The sequence below is a fragment of the Schistocerca cancellata genome, chromosome 6 (genome assembly GCF_023864275.1).
Source record: "Schistocerca cancellata isolate TAMUIC-IGC-003103 chromosome 6, iqSchCanc2.1, whole genome shotgun sequence".
Lineage (NCBI taxonomy): Eukaryota > Metazoa > Arthropoda > Insecta > Orthoptera > Acrididae > Schistocerca > Schistocerca cancellata.
Genome location: NC_064631.1, coordinates 169,320,248 through 169,343,319, shown reverse-complemented (window position 1 = coordinate 169,343,319; position 23,072 = coordinate 169,320,248). Strand labels below are relative to the sequence as shown.

Sequence of the window (23,072 nt, the reverse complement as noted above, 5' to 3'; positions counted from 1 at the left end):
CACGCCTCCAGCAGCTTTGGACTACGAGTGCTCTCTGCCACTACAATACAGGACGGCTGGTGGCCAGCACAACAGACTTGCACCTGGACGCTCTTCGCTATAACACCATCATTTGTGCTTAGTAGAGAGAGTTTCATTGTTGTTCCTGTTGTAAGAGCTGGACTCTATCTCATGCAGCGTTTTTTGTAATGAGTTTTGGTACAATGGAGAAATAAAGGATAAGTTAATTCTCTTTAAGTTGTACCCCATACATATACTGCGACTCAGATGTAACGTGCTGTTCGTCTGGAAACCAAGCTCTGATACTCCGCTGATGGAAACCTTGCATTCGACTGTCACGTTGATGGCCAGTTCAGTCCGCAGCTGAGGAAAATGCAGCCGAAAGAAATGTGACTGCGAGTCGGTAACGTCGATTATACGGTACAGTACACGAAATTCTAAAGAGATTTTAATGAATTCAACTATGTTAGTGATTAAATTAACTCATTTGAAAATGTTCCAGTGATGTAAATACAAGAGACAGTCAAATTAAAACGAAACAGACGGAAAGAGTAAGTAAATTGCCTTCATGGAAAAATGTTTGCGGTTTGCCAACACATCATGATTGTATCCAAGCATGCACGCGTTCATCAGAAGCAAATAGATTGCCTTGAATGACTTTGTTGAGGACTAAAAGAACGGAAATCTAGTGGGGAGACTGGGGGCCATATGATGTGTGGGGGCTGCCTATCGAAATTTCTGCAGCGTACTCGAAACAATCTTGGCAACATGCTTGAATGACCCAGTATTGATGAAATGAGTGAATAACCTCATGCAATTTTTGACATAGTATGTCACATGTGGCCAAGGTTGCTTCGACTACGCCGCAGAAGTTTCGCTGGGATGCTCTTACACATCATACACAAAGCCCTCATCCCTCTCCAAGCGATTTCCAGATTCTTGAAGCTCTGAAGGAAGATATTCGGGGCAAGTGATTTGCTTTGGTTCAAGAGATGGACGCCCGGATTCAATCATAGTTTAGAAATATTAAACTGTTTACTTATTTTATACATCTGTCTCGTTCTCATTTGACTCTCGCTCTCTTTCTGTCCAAACAGGCCGCACGGTACCAACTGACGGCCATGTGATCCTCAGCCGATATGCATCACTAGGTGCGGATATGGAGGGGTATGTGGTCAGCACACCGCCCTCCCAGTCATTGTGAGTTTTCGCAAAGGAAATCGTTACATATCAGTCTATAAGCTCCTCAGTTGGCTTCATAAGGACTGAGTACACCCATCCGAGTGCTAGCAAGTCAGACAGTGATTAGCTTTGGAGATATGACGAGAGCCGGTGTTACGACTGCGTTGGATTTTCATCTGACTGCCTCCGGTATATTAAATCGTCTCACCTCTTCGGTGTACTGACACTTCCGAAATGATATTGGTCAATCTGTGTGTGTGTGTGTGTGTGTGTGTGTGTCTGTGTGTGTGTGTGTGTGTCTGTTTTTTTTGTTTTTTTTGTTTTTGGTTTTAGGGCGCAAAACTTCTATGGTCATTAGCGCCCAACGTTTGTGTGTGTGTGTGTGTGTGTGTGTGTGTGTGTGTGTGGATGCTGTATAAATAGTTCATTCACAGTGATACTGCTTATACGACTATTTAAATGCATTGTTTCTTTGCGAAACACGTTTCGCTTTACTCAGTTGGAACATCTGATAACAATGTTTTCTTTTCCGTGTCTTGCTCACAATGTGTGTGTGATGTGTGTTCCATTAGACCTTCTGTTTTTCTCACAGGTGATGTACATAAAAAATAAACAACTGGAAGACAGTAAATGGTGAACAGTTAAGCTCAGTAAGACTGGCGCTAAAGTGCACTGGTAACACAATGTTGGTTGGTTGTTTTGGGGAAGGAGACCAGACAGCGAGGTCATCGGTCTCATCGGAATAGGGAAGGACGGGGAAGGAAGTCGGCCGTGCCCTTTGAAAGGAACCATCCCGGCATTTGCCTGGAGCGATTTAGGGAAATCACGGAAAACCTGAATCAGGATGGCCGGACGCGGGATTGAACCGTCGTCCTCCCGAATGCGAGTCCAGTGTCTAACCACTGAACACAATGTTCTTCGAACGGTTAGTGATACAGATCACTGGCAGCTACCGGGTAAGAGGGTGGGAGAGGAAGGGCTGTTTCCTCGCTGCCCGCCGCACAATTCGCAACCATTCTTCTCAACTGCCTAGTGTACGAGGTCTGACAACATATCAGTGATTCGACACTAACCATTACATTCGCCAAATACATAGAAACACCTTGTCTCCTGCATATAACCTACCTCTAATTCAGTTGCTCATAAGATTGTTTTTTTATGTAATTGACGTATTGCCAACTGAAATTATTGAACTTAGTAAATGTTTGTTTCATAGCTAATTACAACACGATCACTTAAATTTGTATAAAATATTCGCGCTACCGTTCTCGCCAATTACCTAGTATCCTTAAATGTACTTAGTCCACGAATCTCTTTAGTGGAGTAAGAACATCTGGAAGTGGTAACTTTTTTCTTTTTTCTCTTTTTTTAGTTTCATTCCATCCATGAAGAGGATGGCGAGCCCAATTTCGAAAAATCGATGGTTTCGTTTGAGCTAGGGGCTACATGTTCTGCTGTGGTGACTCTAAATATTTTTTAAAATTTGGGACTGGGTGATATTCTATTTCCACCTATTGTCTGATTTCTTAGTTCGTCTTCCATGGGGATGGATATTACAAATCTCAGCATATCCTTTACAACGAACAGAAAAATCTCCCTAAAAAACATGAGTGGTGTTGATTCACCTAATCTTCAGGCTGTTTCAGATGTTGCAAAAATAACTTCAATCTAGGTACACCGCAGGCTTAATTGAGTTTATCGAGCAAATTACGTACAAGACTAGTTTAAGTTAATAACATTAACTACACTAACGAGAAAGAGGAAAGGAGCACAAGGTATAGTGGTAAACAGAGAATGTATTATTCAAATATATTTTTATTCAGATAATTATGCAAATAAGTAAAGAATTTAAAAATAATTCACAAATAAATTAATCATAGGTAAGGGGATTATTCCTCTTTACAAAATTTATTTATTACTTATTATTCGTAATTTAAATACCGAATAACGTGGAATGTTACAGCATTTACTTTCTTTACTTCATTGACAGAATTTAATAACCACCTTTTGTTTCTGTGGCTCAGTGCTGTTTCTAGTTGACAGATGGTTTGTCCAGAAATATGCCTCAGTGGCTCCTTGGGTTATGTTCCGGATTGCAAAGCTAGAGAAAAACGACGTGCCACTGTTTTGTAGTACGTGTTGTAATGTAGGTTGCCCTCTAACTGGTTCCGTTAGTCGGTTCAGATGCGGGACTAAGGCAAGGGCGCATCTACATGCCTAATAACACACTGCAATGTGCACCAACTTTTGTGCTGAGCACAGCTTTACTTGCTCCAAAGCGTAACGAATGCAACGTAAATATGCTTTGTAGGTGGATGGTGTCCGGTTCAACTATCTCTGCACTTGCCAGTAACCCCCCCCCCCCCCTCACTCCCTCACTTGTGACATACTGAAGTGCTCTACATAAGTAGAAAATGCAGTCAACAGAAACTCTCAATCTACAATATCTTCCTCCATTGTACCAAGGTTGGTATCAGTATTAGATACGTGCATTTCATTGCTATAATTACTTACTTCGTCCTTGTTTGTAGTGCTACGAAGTGAGTGAACGAAATTAATAATTCAGTAATCGCTAATAACTAACACCAATAGACTTAAAATAAGTCTCCAAAAGCGTTTTTGGAATGCTGCTGAACGTCCTGTCACCCAGATCTGAGTAAGCTATTACGTTAAATGATGATATAGCTCCGAAATGATGAAATACATCCAACAAACGTAAACGCAGTTACATAATTTTGAGACTGAACCATCTGGAAAGGGACGCTGGGTTCCAGTACGTAAAAGAGTTCACAGTTTGCAGTAGGCTAAAATGTTTTTTAATGAGAAAGTGTCAAGAGACAATAGGAACATATTTTTCGCCTTTCTACATCAACTGCAACTACAGCAGCAATGCCTTACTCCCGATTTAATGGGTTGCGGCCCATGACCAAGAAAGGTTTACAACAATCTACAGACATGTAATAGCCATTGAAATGTCTAAGATATAGTTTTAGGAGTTTCAGTTGCTGCTATGACGTAAAAAAGGAAATTTATTTTGTACGTGATTTGCGATGTGAAGCCAACGTGGAATCACAACGACGGTATTTGCCAAAATAGTTGATAATGTTTCAGTTTTTGCTAGAAAAGATTGTTGTTTCTCAGTCTTATATCGTTATCCGGAAATAAAGACGATTTCAGGAGGTGTAACACACCGATATCCTCTTCCCATGTATAGAATGTATTTTCTTTTGTGCGTCATAATTGGAAATCTTTGAAAATCAAAATGGCTCTGAGCACTATGCGACTTAACATCTGTGGTCAACACTCCCCTAGAACTTAGAACTACTTAAACCTAACTAACCTAATGACATCACTCACATCCATGCCGAGGCAGGATTCGAACCTGCGACTGTAGCGGTCACGCGGCTACAGACTAGAACCGCACTGCGACACCGACCGGCGAAAATCAAATAAAGTTGTTGATGAGAATTTTAGAAAAAGAGTAGGTCTGAAAACTAGTTTCAAAGCAACAAAAAGTACATTGGATTAAAAAATGACAAAGTGTAGGAACAGGAAGTCTCAGTCGATTTTAGATTTATCAATATTTCCTAAAGATTTTTATTCTCTGACAATGAATAGATGCTTCCGTTAATGAAGATTAATATTGTTTCGAATAAATATTTTTATTCGCTATTCACGAATAGCTAATACAATTTGTTATCTTTATTCCTTATACGCCAGTCGAATAAATTTTGCCGAACTCTGGTGGTAGGAGAAGTACGTGACGCATGCGCACACTGCAAGTACGCAGCCTGTGAGCAAGTGATCTGAGCTGTTGACACCCGCGTGAGCGTGGGCAAGTGCTCCCTCGGCCGTGTCGCGCCCAGTCCATACACCTGCACGTTTCTCAGAGTCTTCTCTCACGTACCATGGAGTAGAGGGGAACTAGCCAGCAGTGTGTGGCTACTCCAGGAGCTGTGGTGATACGTTTTTCCCTCTTTCATCTACATCTACATCCATACTCCGCAAGTCACCTGACGGTGTGTGGCGGAGGGTACCTTCAGTACCTCTATCGGTTCTCCCTTCTATTCCAGTCTCGTATTGTTCGTGGAAAGAAGGATTGTCGGTATGCCTCTGTGTGGGCTCTAATCTCTCTGATTTTATCCCCATGGTCTCTTCGCGAGATATACGTAGGAGGGAGCAATATACTGCTTGACTCTTTGGTGAAGGTATGTTCTCGAAACTTTGACAAAAGCCCGTACCGAGCTACTGAGCGTCTCTCCTGCAGAGTCTTCCACTGGAGTTTATCTGTCATCTCCGTAACGCTTTCGCGATTACTAAATGATCCTGTAACGAAGCGCGCTGCTCTCCGTTGGATCTTCTCTATGTCTTGTATCAACCCTATCTGGTACGGATCCCACACTGCTGAGCAGTATTCAAGCAGTGGGCGAACAAGCGTACTGTAACCTACTTCCTTTGTTTTCGGATTGCATTTCCTTAGGATTCTTCCAATGAATCTCAGTCTGGCATCTGCTTTACCGACAATCAACATTATATGATCATTCCATTTTAAATCACTCCTAATGCGTACTCCCAGATAATTTATGGTATTAACTGCTTCCAGTTGCTGACCTGCTATTTTGTAGCTAAATAATAAAGGATCTATCTTTCTGTGGATTCGCAGCACATTACACTTGTCTACATTGAGATTCAGTTGCCATTCCCTGCACCATGCGTCAATTCGCTGCAGATCCTCCTGCATTTCAGTACAATTTTCCATTGTTACAACCTCTCGATACACCACAGCATCATCTGCAAAAAGCCTCAGTGAACTTCCGATGTCATCCACCAGGTCATTTATGTATATTGTGAATAGCAACGGTCCTATGACACTCCCCTGCGGCACACCTGAAATTACTCTTACTTCGGAAGACTTCTCTCCATTGAGAATAACATGCTGCGTCCTGTTATCTAGGAACTCCTCAATCCAATCACACAATTGGTCTGATAGTCCATATGCTCTTACTTTGTTCAATAAACGACTGTGGGGAACTGTATCGAACGCCTTGCGGAAGTCAAGAAACACGGCATCTACCTGTGAACCCGTGTCTATGGCCCTCTGAGTCTCGTGGGCGAATAGCGCGAGCTGGGTTTCACATGACCGTCTTTTTCGAAACCCATGCTGATTCCTACAGAGTAGATTTCTAGTCTCCAGAAAAGTCATTATACACGAACACAATACGTGTTCCAAAATTCTACAACTGATCGATGATTTAATCGCACTGGCGTGAAGTCACGTTTGTAGAAGTTGATGGAACAAATTTCTATCACCCTGAAAAGTGCCGGAGAGTAGAGTTGTATACTGTTTTATAATCTTCTGAGCATCGGAAGTGCTTAGAGCACTTTGCTCAGCTGTGTGATGGTGTGGTTATTCATTTGGAAGAATGCATCGGCTAGAGTTGTTACCTTCTAACACCAGTAGTTAGTTCGTTTACTGTTGTATGGACTGGCAAGCTGACGTCTGCGTGGCTTCACAGTGGATTTAATGTGCGTGTGTGCACGCCTAGTCAATTTGCTATCAGGTCTTCGCATATTGGATTTGCATGTTTTCAGGCTATTTCCGCAATGGCGTGTTGTTGGTGGTTAAGGGCATTTGCTTCTTCTTACACTACGCCAAACTCGGAAAGGATTAGTTAGTAATAGTTGTCGGTCTGACAGTTTGCCTTGGTGAGCACGTGTGCTGCTGGTACTTTTAGACACCAGGTCTAGGGAAATTGGTTCCGGCTCGCTTGCGAGTGTTTCCATAGTGAAGGGTTGTTGCTCATTTGGAACGCTTACGTTTTCCTTGTGTGCGGAACGTGTGGAAGATCAATGGCCAATAGTTCATTTGTCAGATACTTTGCACCACCATCTCTTCATTGACACCCTTGAGTAGCGTAACTGAATGAATTCTTGTACTAGTCTCATATATCAGCGTGCACCATTCGTGTAGTGAATCTAATCATGTGGAAGGAAATGTGCAAGGAGTTAGATACTACACAGCATACTTCAAGAAGTTGAAGTGTTTTCGAGTTGTTACTCTAAGTTACCACACGGCTTGTTAACCAACTTATGAACTGTGAAAATACCGTGTAACATCAGTCACGTTCTAATAGGAGCTCTTTAGTGTTCGTTTCCTACTGCAGCCTTCGACAAGCTGACCTCAGAGTTGTTTTTCTGGTGAATTTGGTGAATGTATGTTTCCTCGGACAGTCATGTATCACTTCTTGAGTAGTTCGTTTTGCCTTGCTTATGAATGTATGCACAATGACGTGTGTCTGGTGCTTTTGGGACGCTTGAGTTTTTTATCCTCTCATATGCATTCGGAAAGGGGGACGATCAGTTACTAATTATTTTTCTGTCAGGTGTTTGGAAGTAAAATTGTGTTTCGAGATTTTTCATTTGGTAGAATCCGACTGAAGTGCTGTAATGATTCCTTCCGGCAGTGATTGCATAATAGAATTATTGCGTTTAGTGATGGGGGAGAATTATTGCGTTTAGTGATGGGGGAGACGAATTTTGAGCGTTATTCAGAAAAACTGAGTAAATCTCGCTTGTGCACTGTGCCGAATTTTGGGTAATTGTAGGTGAGTGTGACCATCATAATTAAGACCGACTGAATCGCTGTTGTTTGATTGTCCACGAGCTCGTGTTGGACCCTGTTACGACTGTCCGAGGAGGTGTGGCTTGCAAAAGTCGTGTCCGAACTAGCATCGAGTTTTGTTGGCAGTGCGAATGAACTTTTATTAATTTTGGAAGCCTTTTTTTTATGAAATTTACTTAATCTTGTTAGCTGTGTTTCTTAAATGGGTTTTGACTGCACGCACGTCCACGTATCCGATTTAAGTTGTTGGTTTGTCATCATCATTGTCTCGCTGGTGTTGATTACTGTCAGCTGGGTGTAAGGAATGACGTACGTCAACAAAGGTGTCCGCTTTGGTCAGTACCTGTCACGAGACGTTAACTAATTCTGCAGCGAGAGCTGTTCTATCAGCGATAAATCATCATGTGGGAGCTGACTATTAGCAAGGATACCGCTGTATGCCGTGTCCTGCTGTCAGTCTGGATTAGGCTAGTGGCCTTCTAGGTACATAGCTGTCTCCGTTGTAAACTGATATCCTAGATTAAGCTACGGCTAGTGCCATGTAGCCTAAGTGGGTTATCACACGACATCTGATTGATATTGTATGATAAAAGTCTACTATCTTAGGTGTGACTGGTGCCATCGTCATTAAAACTAACAAAATCTAATGAACCTTCTAAATTTAGAACTAGCTTAGGTTTAGCTTAGTGTGCGGCCACTAGTGTGTTTTTTAATAAGTAGTAACTATTATTACTCGCCAGCCACAGGGTAACGTCTGAGATTAAATAGTAAACTAACTCTGCCGTGGATGTGGTTTCTCATTAGTAATCTGCAGGTACCATTGAAAATACGTGTTTCTCAATGGCACTAAGCAACTGTTTCTGTATTAAGTGGCATACACGGCTTATGATCATTTCAGTGATTACCAATTCTACAATAGCGATTTAAAGAGCGTTTCTCCCTTTTCGTTTGATTTTCATTGGGATTAGAATTTTGTTTTCTTGAATTGTTTGTTAAATGGTGATTACTGAATGCATTTCCACTGAAGTGGTAAGTCATTGATTAAGGGAATGTTTTTATTTTGTATGTGTGTAATGTTTCCAGCCAGATGTACTGTTAAGTAAACTGAGAGGTAATTTAAAACGTTCAGAAGATCACATTAGCCATTCAGCTCCCTGTTTCAAAAAAAGGGGCCCTTCCGCTGTCCATTCGTCTACCATTCACAGCAACTGAAAGGTTCGCACCGTCTTTTCTAGCGAAGTTACGCTGGTCGACCTGGGTCAAACTGTCGGTACCTTACAGAACTTTAATAATTTTAATTACATGTCAGATCATAAAGGAAAGAGTGCGCAGCGTTCTATATCCAATCCGATCTGCTTCCGTGACAGATTGAAGACAATCAGGATATCGGGCGAGGATAAAGCTACTTTTTTCTCGAGGCTGATCAAACATTGCAGTAAGCATTACACTTGACATCTCGCCGAAGGCGCCGAGGGTCGATGTCAGTGGAATACGAGGAAACGTTCCAACAGGCGTGATGCAAGAATCCCGAGTGAAATTTAGAACAACAAAAAAACGTTGAGGCGATCACATGTCGAGGGAATAAAAGGGAATGTTCCAGATAGGTAATGAAAAGGACGGTGTGCATCTAGAATCAATTAAGAACGTAATGAATGGTCAGTCAACAGCAGATTAGGTGTCAGCAGTCTGTTAGAGAACCGAGCACTCAGAGGGCAGTGATGCTCCGCAGCAGCATCTGATGGAGCAATAGACATTCAACTACGAGAAAACGGGAACTGATTGTGGTGGACTCTTGCTAGCTGCAAGCTACTTAGCGTTTTCAGTACTCATTGTAGTAGTGATGAACACAGACTGCCTGCCCCTGTTCCGCCGAGCTGGAATAGGAGAACGTCAGTGAATAGCGGGGAAATGTCACTGCTTGGTACTGGTCTCTTGTGTGGTCGAGCAAGTGCCCTTGAGTACAAGTGAATTACACTCCTGGAAATTGAAATAAGAACACCGTGAATTCATTGTCCCAGGAAGGGGAAACTTTATTGACACATTCCTGGGGTCAGATACATCACATGATCACACTGACAGAACCACAGGCACATAGACACAGGCAACAGAGCATGCACAATGTCGGCACTAGTACAGTGTATATCCACCTTTCGCAGCAATGCAGGCTGCTACTCTCCCATGGAGACGATCGTAGAGATGCTGGATGTAGTCCTGTGGAACGGCTTGCCATGCCATTTCCACCTGGCGCCTCAGTTGGACCAGCGTTCGTGCTGGACGTGCAGACCGCGTGAGACGACGCTTCATCCAGTCCCAAACATGCTCAATGGGGGACAGATCCGGAGATCTTGCTGGCCAGGGTAGTTGACTTACACCTTCTAGAGCACGTTGGGTGGCACGGGATACATGCGGACGTGCATTGTCCTGTTGGAACAGCAAGTTCCCTTGCCGGTCTAGGAATGGTAGAACGATGGGTTCGATGACGGTTTGGATGTACCGTGCACTATTCAGTGTCCCCTCGACGATCACCAGTGGTGTACGGCCAGTGTAGGAGATCGCTCACCACACCATGATGCCGGGTGTTGGCCCTGTGTGCCTCGGTCGTATGCAGTCCTGATTGTGGCGCTCACCTGCACGGCGCCAAACACGCATACGACCATCATTGGCACCAAGGCAGAAGCGACTCTCATCGCTGAAGACGACACGTCTCCATTCGTCCCTCCATTCACGCCTGTCGCGACACCACTGGAGGCGGGCTGCACGATGTTGGGGCGTGAGCGGAAGACGGCCTAACGGTGTGCGGGACCGTAGCCCAGCTTCATGGAGACGGTTGCGAATGGTCCTCGCCGATACCCCAGGAACAACAGTGTCCCTAATTTGCTGGGAAGTGGCGGTGCGGTTCCCTACGGCACTGCGTAGGATCCTACGGTCTTGGCGTGCATCCGTGCGTCGTTGCGGTCCGGTCCCAGGTCGACGGGCACGTGCACCTTCCGCCGACCACTGGCGACAACATCGATGTACTGTGGAGACCTCACGCCCCACGTGTTGAGCAATTCGGCGGTACGTCCACCCGGCCTCCCGCATGCCCACTATACGCCCTCGCTCAAAGTCCGTCAACTGCACATACGGTTCACGTCCACGCTGTCGCGGCATGCTACCAGTGTTAAAGACTGCGATGGAGCTCCGTATGCCACGGCAAACTGGCTGACACTGACGGCGGCGGTGCACAAATGCTGCGCAGCTAGCGCCATTCGACGGCCAACACCGCGGTTCCTGGTGTGTCCGCTGTGCCGTGCGTGTGATCATTGCTTGTACAGCCCTCTCACAGTGTCCGGAGCAAGTATGGTGGGTCTGACACACCGGTGTCAATGTGTTCTTTTTTCCATTTCCAGGAGTGTAGTTCAAAATACTGATAACTGATTATTTATGCCAAATGGCAGACCACGTGCCTCTAAGCAAATGTATTTGTTACAACAATGAATTGATTAAAAAAAGAGTAACAAGTTGCTACTTCAGCGAACCATTCCTCCCAACTCTATAAGAGTTGGAAATCTTGTGTAACCGAATCCTCTCCATCTCCGCTATAAAGGCTGACAAATGAAAAAAAAAATGAAACAAAGTCTACACTTCTGATTGCACAACGGAAAATTTGGTGCAGTAAACCTGTGCTGAGACGCAACCAAGTTCTGACGTCTGGAGCCGGTTATTCCAAATTCGGCTCAGACCCCGAAGAGGGGAAACGGCTTGTGTTGTAACCGCGACGGAACGGTCGTGGGATTGCCGATAACAGAGCGTAGCCGGATCAAACGGGAGCGGCCCGCAAACAAACGAACGAACGGGAAAGAACGGACACGAACAACGACGGACGACCGAGCAAGATCTTACGAACAACAACACGCAAGAAGCAATGCGGTCACAAGCGACAATCTCACGAATCCACAGCGGCCACTCGTAGACACAAACAAAGTAATGTAAGCGCACTGTCTGTCGGCGAGATGTCGATAGACTCACGCTAATGTCAGACTGTCTCGCTGAGTTTTTTTTTCCTTTATTGATTTTCAATTCCCCCCGAAGGGGGCGGGCTGGCAGCAGCTTAGTACGCTGCTCTACAGCCTACAGACTTCTATTTAAAAAAAAAAAACGGAAGTAGAAAAGAAACAAGAAAAAAGGGGATAAAACGGTGACGTCAAGTGTAAAATGGCGGAAAAATGCGGAAAGTTAAAACAGAAAGCAAAAGTGGTTGGCAACGTTAATAAAAGACACAGGAATCAGACAAGTTACATAGTACACACACAATTTAAAAAAAACGGCGACACAGTCTGGTTTCTGTTCGCAAGAGATAAAAGGCACAACCAGCGACAGTATGATGGCCGTTCGTAACACTTCCCAAAAAACACAACACGGAACACTCACTGCAGAACACTCACTGTAGAACACTGCACGAAAGTGGCGGCACAAAGATGACACTCCCGAGCTAAAGGCGGATGGGGGGGGGGGGACCTGGAGGAGGGGGAAAAACAAGGAGGGAGGGAAAAATAGGGGGGATCCAAGGAGGGAGAGGACTAATGAATGGGGAGAAGGGCAGACGCAAGAGGGAATGAGAGGAGGCAGAGGAGGGAAATGTAAACGGACTCGGGGAAGAGAAGGGGGCAAAGAGAGGGGAGGTGGGGAATAAAGAGGATGGAAGGGGGGGAGAGGGAGCCCGGGAAAAGGACAGAGGAAAGGAGGGGGAGTGAGGATCAGAGTTGATAGGAGGGATAAATGTAGGGAAAGAGGGCATCATCCGGTAGTGGGAGTTGATGGAAGCCACTTTGGGAAAGGAGATGTAGGGTGTAGAGACACAAGGGGGACACAACAGTGAAGACGTGGCAGGGGGCGGGGATGGGAGAGGAGAGGAGCAACCAGGGGATGAGGGGGTTCAAGGCGGCGGGAGGTGTAGAGGATGCGGATATGTTCGAGGAATAGGAGCAGATGGGGGAAAGGAATGAGATCATATAGAATCCGCGTGGGGGACGGGAGGCGTATACGGAAGGCGAGGTGGAGTGCATGACGCTCAAGGATATGGAGGGACTTATAGAATTTGGGGGGGGGGGGGGCTCGCTGAGTGGGAGGCAGGCGTTTAAATACAGGATAGGTTACGTCGCTATTGGCTTCTGGGACCACGTGCTCCACCGTGGCGCCCTCACGTTATACGCGGGCCAGGAACGAGCGCGACGGCTGCAGAGACCTCTAGTGGTAACCGAGGTCGGTGCCCTTTGTCGCGGATTCGAAACCCGCTGCACTCGGTACCAGAGCTTGTTTACGAGAACTGAAAAAATGAAATAAAAACTAAAGCAATGTTGTATCAGGCCAACAGTTCTCAGTCGGAGGACAAAACCAAACTCTTCTTTCGCCAATCACGTTTCCTGGCTCAAGATTTAAAAGGTTGATGAAACACAACAACGAATTGGTTTAGTACTATCACTATCATCGGGATAACTACCACATTAAGCGACACACTGTACGCTGCCAAACTATCTGTGCATATATCTTAATAAAGAACAATACTACAGTATATACAGTTGATTATTCACATAGAATGAGATGAATTCTTAGCAGTTATGCTGACAGCGGGGTTTAAACAAGGCGTCTTTGGACTGATACGGTTAATCACGCTTACAGAGTGTGGTTAACAAAGGGAACTGCTCTCACTCACAGATCACCCCCCCCCCCCTTCCGTGTGCCTTCAGTACACAAGAATAAGTTGCCACACAACAACTACAGACTTCTGACCAGAACGTATTGCTACCGAACATAGACAGTGAACCATTCGTATACCACACAGTGCACTGTATCTATCATGCAACGCCAGTGTGCAACTACGGGTTGCAAAATCTGGTAGCCCTCCTCTTGAAGTGCAGAAGGGCACTTCTCCATCTCGACTGGGATCGCTGTGCATCCCGTTTGAAAAAGTCACCAACCACTCCACCAGGCTGTTGTATCCACACCGCGGCCGCGCCCTGTGCATCCCGCACCGATGTCCGGCTGACAAACCCACAGCACATCATGTTCTCGAGGGTCTCGCTCACGGCGGTACTCAGAACTCGCTCGTTAGTGTCCGTGCAGCGGCTGACTACAAAACTTTAAAGCCCAGCCTGTGATCTTGCAAGCTAAATCACTTAAATGTATTACCTAGACGAATGTATGCCAGAAATTTCATTACACTGCATTAATTGTCTTTTGCTACAGCGATTTTTTCTCATCAGTGTATTTCGAAATGACGAATGGATTTCAAAGGTCGAGGCAAAAGAGGAAAGCGCAAGTATGCTAAAGACGGAAAGAGGACCTTCTAGTGAGGGGATTACATTTAAGACCATCGCAGAAAACATGGGAATGGAAACCGAAAAAACATCCGAAGCCAGTAGCAATCACACTGAGAGAATGGAATTATATCGTGGTTCCTTCGAGAAGCAAGGCGAGTTGATTTTTTGTACGGGAGACAGTAAAATACTGAGAGTTTTATCATTACGAAGATTGATTACAAGTGGAGACCAGCCAATATTGTTCTGTGCATTGAACTGGCTAAGTCTCCGATCATATTGTTTGCGTTTAGTTAATAACAGGACAATCTGCCATTTGAAATCTAGTCATGCAGACATTATTGTTATATCCTGTACATTTACTAACCCAACACGTCCCATGCCGTATCATACTTGGATATAGTTCAAAACTTTTGTAGTTTACTTTACAAAGGTACGAGACATTGGAGCAACCACTAGAAATTTATTTGAATTGTTATTAGTTAGTCCTAATCTACGATCTAGCCATCGCTATTTTCCTGTGATCCAGTGGGTTTGCCAAAACAAGCAGCATTGCATCGGTAACGAAAAACTTCCTCGACTGCAAAGCGCCTCGAGGTGAGCCATATCTGTGATCCAACGATTACCATTCAGCTATCATCTTCGATGTTATATCACGTGGAATTAAATGTAGTTTTGGCAAACTGTTAAACGAAATTCAATAAAGACCTGGGAGCACTATTACCTTGTCCTTAAGAAATTATAAATATTCCACGGCATATCATTTTTTTTTAACAGCAATATAATTCTCTATCATGGAATCTGCGATTTTACACTGTAATCGCAACTGTGTAAACATCTAAGCCTGTATGAGAATTACCATATTAATAACTTTCTCAACGCGGTGAATACATTTATGAGTTGTAAAAGAAAAACGTCTATCATAATTGTGCTAAACATACAAGACTGAATTCAGGAATCAAAGTGACATGTATAATCAAAGACAATACGTAACTGAGAGCTATGCTAACCTTTCATTTTCTTTTTTCAGAAGTGTCGTTATACAGTGTATCAAGTACCCTTCTACACGTATACAACTTACTTCTTACTAATCTTTGCTCACTCGTACATGACGAATCTTTACGACAGCAAACGTTTTGTTTTTATTTTCGATCGTAATATGGTTCGCAATACCGATTCAGTGAAACACGTCAATGAATCACTTATTTTCACTTGTTCTTTGCATAACAATTGCAACAAACATAATTGAGACACTGATCCACGTATCTGTTTACAACAGCAGACAGTTAACGTCTTTGCAATCAGCTTTAAAATAGACCTTCTGGTATGTATGTGTATTTATATTTACTTATATATCTCTTTGTATATATTGTTTCGTAAGAGTGATGGCGAGTGCGTGGGTCAGTCAGATATAACAGGAAAGATAGCCACAAGGTGATTTCATGGACTTATTTAGTCAATTCTGGATCATTCAGGATTAAGCCTAGTCTGTCAAAGGGGTGTGGTACTCCAAGTTAAATTTGATCAGGAAATTGTTGTTATGAGCACGTTGTGAACTTAGATATTAATAACGGGTGATAACATAGTAAATATTGCTGTCGGATGGCTCTAGAGAGAATGGGATGAGAGGATTGCGTTTGCACATGCTTAACACTTATAGTAAGGGGCATGCATTTTGCATAAGTTACATCTTCCTTAATTAAAATATCGTACAATTATCTTAAAGAGTCCAGCATTCATATTACCAGTGATGGATTAGGTTAGGAGGAAGAGCCAAAAAGAAGTAAGTTACGGCCGTTTTAGCAGGTCTCACAGTCGTTTAAGAACACGAGGAACATCAACGATTCTACCAAGACCATCTGGCCATTGATATTTATTTCTTCCCTACGAAAATAGCGGGTGTTTTATATTACAACCAGTCGCTTTAAAATGCTTAAAAAACACTTATTCTTCAGAAATTTTCAAGAGATCTCGACATCAGATAGCTTAACATGTAGACCCCCACAAAGCACTATATTGTTTTACAAGTATCTCCCTGCCTCACATATCTATAATCATAGATTGATATGTCTAGTCCTCATTGTCTGTGTATTACCAATTTACATCCATTAGCTCGAAATGCAGAAGGCTTTAAATATATATTGTCAAGGAAGCCAAGTAATCATAATTACTGCCCATATCTTCTTAACAGCCTCTAGTTGTTACAGTATGCTCCACATTGTATCTACTCATCACTTTTTCACTGGTGATAGCTTGCAACTTCATTCATAACATGAAGTCCCAACGTGTCTGGAATATTTACACCCAGAGCACCCCTTAAACCTGATTACGGGAGAACTTCAAGAAGTAAGTTACATGCTGTTGTGGCAAGCTAAACAATTTTTATGGACATAAACACATGACATTATTTTTTTACGTAGTGATGAAACCTCTATGGACAACGGTCGGAACGTACTGACAATCGCTCAATTCCTCTATTATAGCAATCCGGTCATTGGCCACGAAGTCATTCGAGAACCGTAGAGTGAACGTCATCACCGTTGATAGATCTACTGTCTGCCCCCCCGCCCTCCCACAAGTTCTTCTTTGATTGCCTGGACAGGTATTACCAAAGTCTGTGCGGCCTTGACGAAATTGTTAACACCATTTCACTATGGTTGGAAGCTGCATTACATTTGGTCCAAATTTCGTCAGAATTTCATGGACAATGTGTGTGAAATTTATGACGTTTCACCCACAAGAATCATACTGTCCCGCGTACTTCAACTTAGGAAAACGTTTCCGGTTGCCGAGCCATTTCACTAACACACTGTTATGCAGCCGTCATCCACAGCACAGCAGAACTGGGTGTGCATAACACCCTCTCTTCTGACAAAGCACCACTACTGTTGCATAATGATTGTAGCGTGGCAGACATGTGTAATTTACTTTCTTAAGTCCCTAGGTACAATACATACAAAAAACAGATACACTGTAGTGGACAGAGCTTCTATGCAAGTTTATAGCCTACACCACAAATTGTCAAAATGGGCACTGTTTGCGTTGCGGCAAATGTCAATATGTACAAACAGTTCATTTAAGTCCCTGCTGCCTCTGGGAAGACAGGAGAAACAGCAGCAGCTTGGTAATCGGTGTACTGGGTTACCTATTTACAGGCTCGATCTAATAAGAGTGGATGATTTCTCTTCATGTTCTGGTACTCCTGCCTGCTAGTTGTGCAATCTGCAATTAAGCCATGGCGTGTAAGACAACTCAAAACTTAGAGAGATGCTCTATACATTGACACCTCTTGTCTGTACATCTTGTAGTTTCACGTGGCAGATTTTTTAAATGCTGAAGAGATGAAAACCCCTGTATTTAACTTATTTCATACTGCGTACTTCTGCTCCTTGCCCCTCTCTCTGGCCATCTCCTCCTCTCCCAGTTCACCTTGACCACCTGCTCTCTCTATCTCCTCTCTCCAGCTCTCTTACGATCTGCTCCTCACCCTTCTCTCTGCCTGTCTCCTCCCCTTTCCTTTCTCTGTATATTTCCTTCTTCCCCACCCCTCTCCCTCCATCTCCACTTTCTTCGTCCATTTCCCTGTCCTCATCTGCGCCATTCTCTTCTTCTGTCTCTCTCAGTCCATCTTTTCCTCTTTCCCTTTCCTTTCTCTTTCCTTCCTCCCCCCCCCCCCCCTCCCTGTCCATCCCCTTCTCCTTCTATGTCCATTTTCCCTTCCCCCTCTCTCTGTGTACTTCCTCCTATTTTCTGTCTCTGTCTGAATCCTCCTTTCCCTATGTCCGTCCACTTCTTCCACCTCCATCTCTCTCCACCTTATCAGCCCCAACCGCGATTGTAGCTCGCAGGATTTTAGCTCCACAGCATTTCATTCCAAACAGTAAGTAAAATGTGCACCAAGTTTGGCGGCGACGGTGCCAGTGCCAATTACTATGGTAGGACGGGGTGCTACGGCATGGCTTATGAGGAACAGTACTACCCTCTAGGAGGAAAGCATGCATACTGTAACAGTGGCTGCATGGTACAGCCCATATTAGACCGTAGTCTCTGTAACAAAGTATGACTTAATAAGTGGTCTCTAGCATGGAAACCATGCATTTCCAGACATACGTGCATTAGACCATTTTTGTTCCGTATTCTTTTATCGATCGGCCCCTGGAATTTGTACAGGATTGCAAAAACAACCTTGAAGTGGCAAACAGCAACGACCGAATGAGTCAGGCCTTCTGCATGCAGGAGTAACGTATCTGAAACAGAGATTTCTCGCGATGTCCAGGAAAAGCAGGTCAGAATTCCGATGTGAGAGAGATTTTCATTTTTCCCGATGTATGGTCTAGGGGTAGCGTCTTTGATTCATAATCAAAACGTCTTCGGTCCCGGGTTCAATCCCCGCCACTGCCTAAATTTTGATAAATAATCAGCATTGGCAGCCGAAGACTTCCGGCATAAGAAGTCAGCCTCATTCTGCCAACGGCCTTGTCAAAGAGGGCGGAGGAGCGGATAGAGGTTCAGGGCACTCTCTTGTCCCAGGGGTGGGAAATTGCCCCTAAAGGCGGAAGAATCAGCAATGATCAACGACATGAGGATTCAGAAGGCAATGGAAACCACTGCATTAAAGACACGTAACGTGTATCCACAGGACATGTGGCCTGTATTTGAAGAAGTGTCATGATGATCTCTCCATTGGCAAAAGATTCCGGAATAGTCCCTCATTCGGATCTCCGGGATGGGACTGCCAAGGTGGGGGTTACCATGAGAAAAATATTGAATAATCAACGAAAGGATAACGTTCTACGAGTCGGTGCGTGGAATGTCAGAAGCTTGAACGTGGTAGGGAAACTAGAAAATCTGAAAAGGGAAATGCAAAGGCTCAATCTAGATATAGTAGGGGTCAGTGAAGTGAAGTGGAAGGAAGACAAGGATTTCTGGTCAGATGAGTATCGGGTAATATTAACTGCAGCATAAAATAGTATAACGTGTAGGATTCGTTATGAATAGGAAGGTAGGGCAGAGGGTGTGTTACTGTAAACAGTTCAGTGACTGGGTTGTTCTAATCAGAATCGACAGCAGACCAACACCGACCACGATAGATCAGGTATACATGCCGACGTCGCAAGCTGAAGATGAACAGATAGAGAAAATGTATGGTAGGGTAATGCAGTATGTTAAGGGGGACGAAAATCTAATAGTCATGGGCGACTGGAATGCAGTTCTAGGGGAAGGAGTAGAAGAAAAGGTTACAGGAGAATATGGGCTTGGGATAAGGAATGAAAGAGGAGAAAGACTAATTCAGTTCTGTAACAAGTTTCAGCTAGTAATAGCGAATACCCTGTTCAAGAATCACAAGAGGAGCAGGTATACTTGGAAAAGGCCGGGAGATAGGGGAAGATTTCAATTAGATTACATCATGGTCAGACAGAGATTCCGAAATCAGATACTGGATTGTAAGGCGTACCCAGGAGCAGATATAGACTCAGATCACAATATAGTAGTGATGAAGAGTAGGCTGAAGTTCAAGACATTAGTCAGGAAGGATCAATACGCAAAGAAGTGGGATACGGAAGTACTAAGGAATGACGAGGTACGTTTGACGTTATCTAACGCTATAGATACAGCAATAAGGAATAGCGCAGTATGCAGTACAGTTGAAGAGGAATGGACATCTCTAAAAAGGGCCATCACAGAAGTTAGGAAGGAAAACATAGGTACAAAGAAGGTAGCTGCGAAGAAACCATGGGTAACAGAAGAAATAATTCAGTTGATTGATGAAAGGAGGAAGTACAAGCATGTTCCGGGAAAATCAGGATTACAGAAATACAAGTCGCTGAGGAATGAAATAAATAGGAAGTGCAGGGAAGCTAAGACGAAATGGCTGCAGCAAAAATGTGAAGACATGGACAAAAATATGATTGTCGGGAGGACAGACTCAGCATACAGGAAAGTCAAAACAACCTTTGGTGACATTAAAAGCAACAGTGGTAACATTAAGAGTGCAACGGGAATTCCACTGTTAAAAGCAGAGGAGAGAGCAGATAGGGGGAAAGAATACATTGAAAGCCTCTATGAGGGTGAAGATTTGTCTGATGTGATAGAAGAAGAAACTGGAGTCGATTTAGAAGAGATTGGGGATCCAGTATTAGTATCGGAATTTAAAAGAGCTTTGGAGGACTTACGGTCAAATAAGGCAGAAGGGATAGATAACATTCCATCAGAATTTCTAAAATCATTGGGGGAAGTGGCAACAAACCGACTATTCACGCTGGTGTGTAGAATTTATGAGTCTGGCGATATACGATCTGACTTTCGGAAAAGCATCATCCCCACAATCCCGAAGACGGCAAGAGCTGACAAGTGCGAGAATTATCGCACAATCAGCTTAACAGTTCATGCATCGAAGCTGCTTTTAAGAATAATACACAGAAGAATGGAAAAGAAAATTGAGAATGCGCTAGGTGACGATCAGTTTGGCTTTAGGAAAAGAAAAGGGACGAGAGAGGCTATTCTGACGTTACGGCTAATAATGGAAGCAAGGCTAAAGAAAAATCAAGACACAATATAAAATGGTGCAAGCTGTTCGAGATTCTGAAAAAAGTAGGGTTAAGCTATAGGGAGAGACGGGTAATATACAATATGTACAACAACCAAGAGGGAATAATAAGAGTGGACGATCAAGAACGAAGTGCTCGTATTAAGAAGGGTGTAAGACAAGGCTGTAGCCTTTCGCCCCTACTCTTCAATCTGTACATCGAGGAAGCAATGATGGAAATAAAAGAAAGGTTCAGGAGTGGAATTAAAATACAAGGTGAAAGGATATCAATGATACGATTCGCTGATGTCATTGCTATCCTGAGTGAAAGTGAAGAAGAATTAAATGATCTGCTGAACGGAATGAACAGTCTAATGAGTAATCAGTACGGTTTTAGAGTAAATCGGAGGAAGATGAAGGTAATGAGAAGTAGTAGAAATGAGAACAGCGAGAAACTTAACATCAGGATTGATGGTCACGAAGTCAATGAAGTTAAGGAATTCTGCTACCTAGGCAGTAAATTAACCAATGACGGACGGAGCAAGGAGGACATCAAAAGCACACTCGCTATGGCAAAAAAGGCATTTCTGGCCAAAAGAAGTCTACTAATATCAAATACCGGCCTTAATTTGAGGAAGAAATTTCTGAGGATGTACGTCTGGAGTACAGCATTGTATGGTAGTGAAACATGGACTGTGGGAAAACCGGAACAGAAGAGAATCGAAGAATTTGAGATGTGGTGCTATAGACGAATGTTGAAAATTAGGTGAACTGATAAGGTAAGGAATGAGGAGGTTCTATGCAGAATCGGAGAGGAAAGGAATATGTGGAAAACACTGATAAGGAGATGGGACAGGGTGATAGGACATCTGCTAAGAGATGAGGGAATGACTTCCATGATACTAGAGGGAGCTGTAGAGGGCAAAAACTGTAGAGGAAGACAGAGATTGGAATACGTCAAGCAAATAATTGAGGACGTAGGTTGCAAGGGCTACTCTGAGATGAAGAGGTTATCACAGGAAAGGAATTCGTGACGGGCCGCATCAAACCAGTCAGTAGACTGATGACCAAAAAAAAAAAAAAAAAAAATCAGTTGACAAGTTCTGCCACAGATTACAGTTACTGCGTATTTCAATGTTTTAAAATATGTTTGTAGACTGTCTAAAACGCCATTATTCCTCTTTGTGACTAGTTGGGACCATCAAAAACCTTGGTCAAATATGATTGCAAATGGATCGTGTATACTTAAAATCAATCAAAACCTGGACATAAAGATAAGGCGACGTAAACACTTCTAGAATCAAGGCCTACAAAAGGAAAGCTTGACACGAAGTATTACATCACAGCTCGATGCTGGTGAAACGTAGATCTCCATTTTCCTCGATTTCCAGTAATAGGAAGTAGCTTTCAGAGGAGAAACTGATGCCATTGCCGCCGCCTTACCCCTGGTCTTGATACCGGAGGGATCCTTGACGACCAGGTCGGCGCTGTCCTCGCGCCGCCACTGCACGTGCGGAGCGGGGTGCCCACGTGCGCGGCACGTCAGCCTCACCGTGCCGCCCTCGGGCACCACCATGTCCCCTGACGTGTCCTCCGCGATGAAGTCCGGCGGCACCACCACGTGCAGAGTGCCCATCTGCAATGCGACATCAAACTGGTTCTTTAGACACACTTACGCACAGGTCTTCTGATTTACTTTCAAACTTATAAAACTATTCTACTAATGTCATCTCGTAGAATCGGATGTACTGCCGGTGGTCCGCGTCTTTCCAACACGATATTTCGTCGTCGTAACTCGGCGTCTTCATCAGGTGTTCCCTGAGACTGGTTGACGAGCTGACCTTGTCCCATATTTATGCCTGGGCGGTGTGTGGCGCTCCCTACGCCGTCCGCGTCCACTGTGGTCATTTCTGGCGGTGATATCAGTCTCTAGGCGCTCCATCTTCGGTCGCGGACAGCGTAAGGAACTTCAACAGAGCCATGATAGTGCTAGGATCGTGCCTATCTGGCGCGGACCCAATACCGAACGCCTTGGGATATCCGCTACCTCTGAAGACAGGCGCAAAGGGCGCGGACTGCCGTATCTGTAGCGAATGGTCTCCTTATCTTCCGGCTCTACCTTCGCCCGATTTTCGACTACGCCTGCGAGGTCTGGGGCGGTGCAGCCCCCTCCTATCTTCACCGGCTGCAGACGCTGCAAAACAAGATCCTGCGTCGGATTTATCATGTTCCTGCGCGTTTCCCGCATCGCTACCTACATGACGCCGCCAACGAGCTGGAGGTCGTGCAGCGCCGTCAAGTCATCGCCCGTCGATTTCATGCTACGCTGGAGTCTTCGATTAACCCCCTCATCAGGCGACTGGGGGAACCAAACCCACAGCGCGGGCCGCATAGGCGTCCCCTCGCACTGCTCGACCTTTAGGTTGCCGGGGCAACGCCCCCCTCC

The 23,072-nt window shown here is 44.3% G+C and overlaps 1 protein-coding gene across 1 annotated transcript in view; it reads right to left on the bottom strand.

The window, feature by feature from the left end:
• Positions 1 to 23,072, bottom strand: part of LOC126088227 (lachesin-like) — a 580,958-nt gene that overhangs the window by 58,211 nt on the left and 499,675 nt on the right. The window contains exons 4-5 of the mRNA XM_049906355.1: positions 22,070 to 22,262; positions 84 to 97 (exon numbers count right to left, since the gene is read on the bottom strand). Of these exons, the coding sequence (XP_049762312.1) occupies positions 84 to 97; positions 22,070 to 22,262 (207 nt within the window). The remainder of the gene's footprint in view (positions 1 to 83; positions 98 to 22,069; positions 22,263 to 23,072) is intronic.